Source organism: Adiantum capillus-veneris, chromosome 13 (genome assembly GCF_014529385.1).
Source record: "Adiantum capillus-veneris isolate H3 chromosome 13, ASM1452938v2, whole genome shotgun sequence".
Lineage (NCBI taxonomy): Eukaryota > Viridiplantae > Streptophyta > Polypodiopsida > Polypodiales > Pteridaceae > Adiantum > Adiantum capillus-veneris.
In genome coordinates, this window is record NC_140943.1 from 83,880,484 (window position 1) to 83,882,096 (window position 1,613).

A 1,613-nucleotide genomic window follows, 5' to 3' on the forward strand; every position below is an offset into this window, starting at 1 on the left:
GGGTGGGAGATCATATAGGACTTTGATGGCTGCATTAGGAGGTTCCCACCACTATGATGTGATCTAGGGTAATAAAGACACTAAATAACTACAAGGGTGTCACTTCAAAAGTCCGCATCTACCCGAAGCATGCCATATGGACACTGGCTGAAAGGTATTCTTTAGGATAATTTCTGCTATAGGTTTTTCACTTTGGATTGGTTCCTTCTCTGGTTCCTTGATCTTTTGTAGGTCAATGTGAGTGCTTCTAAGAAAGTCCCATCGATACTCCACTTGTCAGAATAGATCAACATGATTGGATGTATAATAGATCTCTATTGCATTGTAATCCTTTGTCGGGTAGCTATGAGCAAGTACACTCTTGCTAGAAATTACTTGCATAGTGCATAGTTCACACACACACATACACACAGTATATAAAGAGATGTCGCAGCAACTGTGAAAAGGTTTTTGAAAATCTAGATAGGGAGCTAGAGTAGGAAAGTTGATGTTGCACGTCAAGAAAGAGGTTATGGAACTTGAAAGAGAGATGAAATCTTGGGAAGAGAGTGAGAGTGGACTGGGAACCTAGAAGTTGGAGCTATGGACTTAGAAGTTGCAGATTTAGAATGAGATGTTCGAGCTATGGAGAAAGAGGTTGCAGATCTAGAAGAGAAGATGTTGGAGCTATGGAGAAAGAGGTTGCACGTCTGGATGGAAATGTTGGAGCTATGGAGAAAGAGGTTGCAGATGTACAAGGAGATGTTGTAGCTATGGAGAAAGAGGTTGCAGGTTTACAAGGAAATGTCGTAGCTATGGAGGAAGAGGTTGCAAGTTTAGAAGGAGATGTTGTAGCTATGGAGGAAGAGGTTGCAAATCTAGAAGGAGATGTCACAGAGGTAGAATGATGCGTGGTAGGCTACTTTACAAAAAGATGCCCTAGCATGAGAAGAGGAGGAGAGAGATGTCAGAGCATTTTAGAGAGAGGGAATGGGGATAAAGATTGTAGATCTACACTTTTCAGCAACAACTGAGGGGAGAGAAAGAGAGCTTGGGAAACATTGGGAGGGGGAGAAACAAGAAGAGACAGAAGACAAAGAGGGGACAAGAGAGGGAAACTTTTAATATTTGAAAATTGAAAAAGTGCTTTTGGGGGGAGAGTAACTCCAACTAGATCTAGTAAAATCTGCATTAATTCTCTAAGAAAATAAGCAAAAGTAATTTTATATAAGCATGTCTAGGCTATCTACCCCACCATTCTAGCCCTTGGTCAAAGCTTGATTAAGTTTTAAATATTTCCTTAAACTGCCAAATAAAGAGGCCCTCATATACCCCATACCCTTCCTAATGCAATGACCATTAGAGTTTATGCTACTTCTTGTCATAGAAGTAGCTATCAAAAAATCAAATGAGATGGGCGAATATTCTGTCACAGTTTCACCTTCACATAGTCCATGTACGAGGATAGAAAAATGTGGTGTAGATGCATTGTCTCGCAAGCCCTTGGTTTTAGCTATTTTTGTGGTACATCATAGAATCTTCAAGGATGTGGTAGACCAATATGCCACAGACACAGATTTTTTAGATATCTTCTCGCAAATGTAGAGTGGGAGACAGTTTGAAGGCTATTCAAT

The 1,613-nt window shown here is 40.4% G+C and overlaps 1 protein-coding gene across 1 annotated transcript; it reads left to right on the plus strand.

The window, feature by feature from the left end:
• Positions 1 to 608: 608 nt before the first annotated feature.
• LOC147444364 (uncharacterized) lies at positions 609 to 887 on the plus strand. The gene has a single exon (XM_086527837.1). It carries the CDS (start codon positions 609 to 611, stop codon positions 885 to 887), a length of 279 nt encoding a protein of 92 aa, XP_086383963.1.
• The last annotated feature ends 726 nt before the right edge of the window (positions 888 to 1,613 follow it).

Coding starts and splice junctions, on each gene's coding strand:
- LOC147444364 (XM_086527837.1), top strand. CDS start 609: ATGAGATGTTCGAGCTATGGAGAAAGAGGTTGCAGATCTAGAAGAGAA.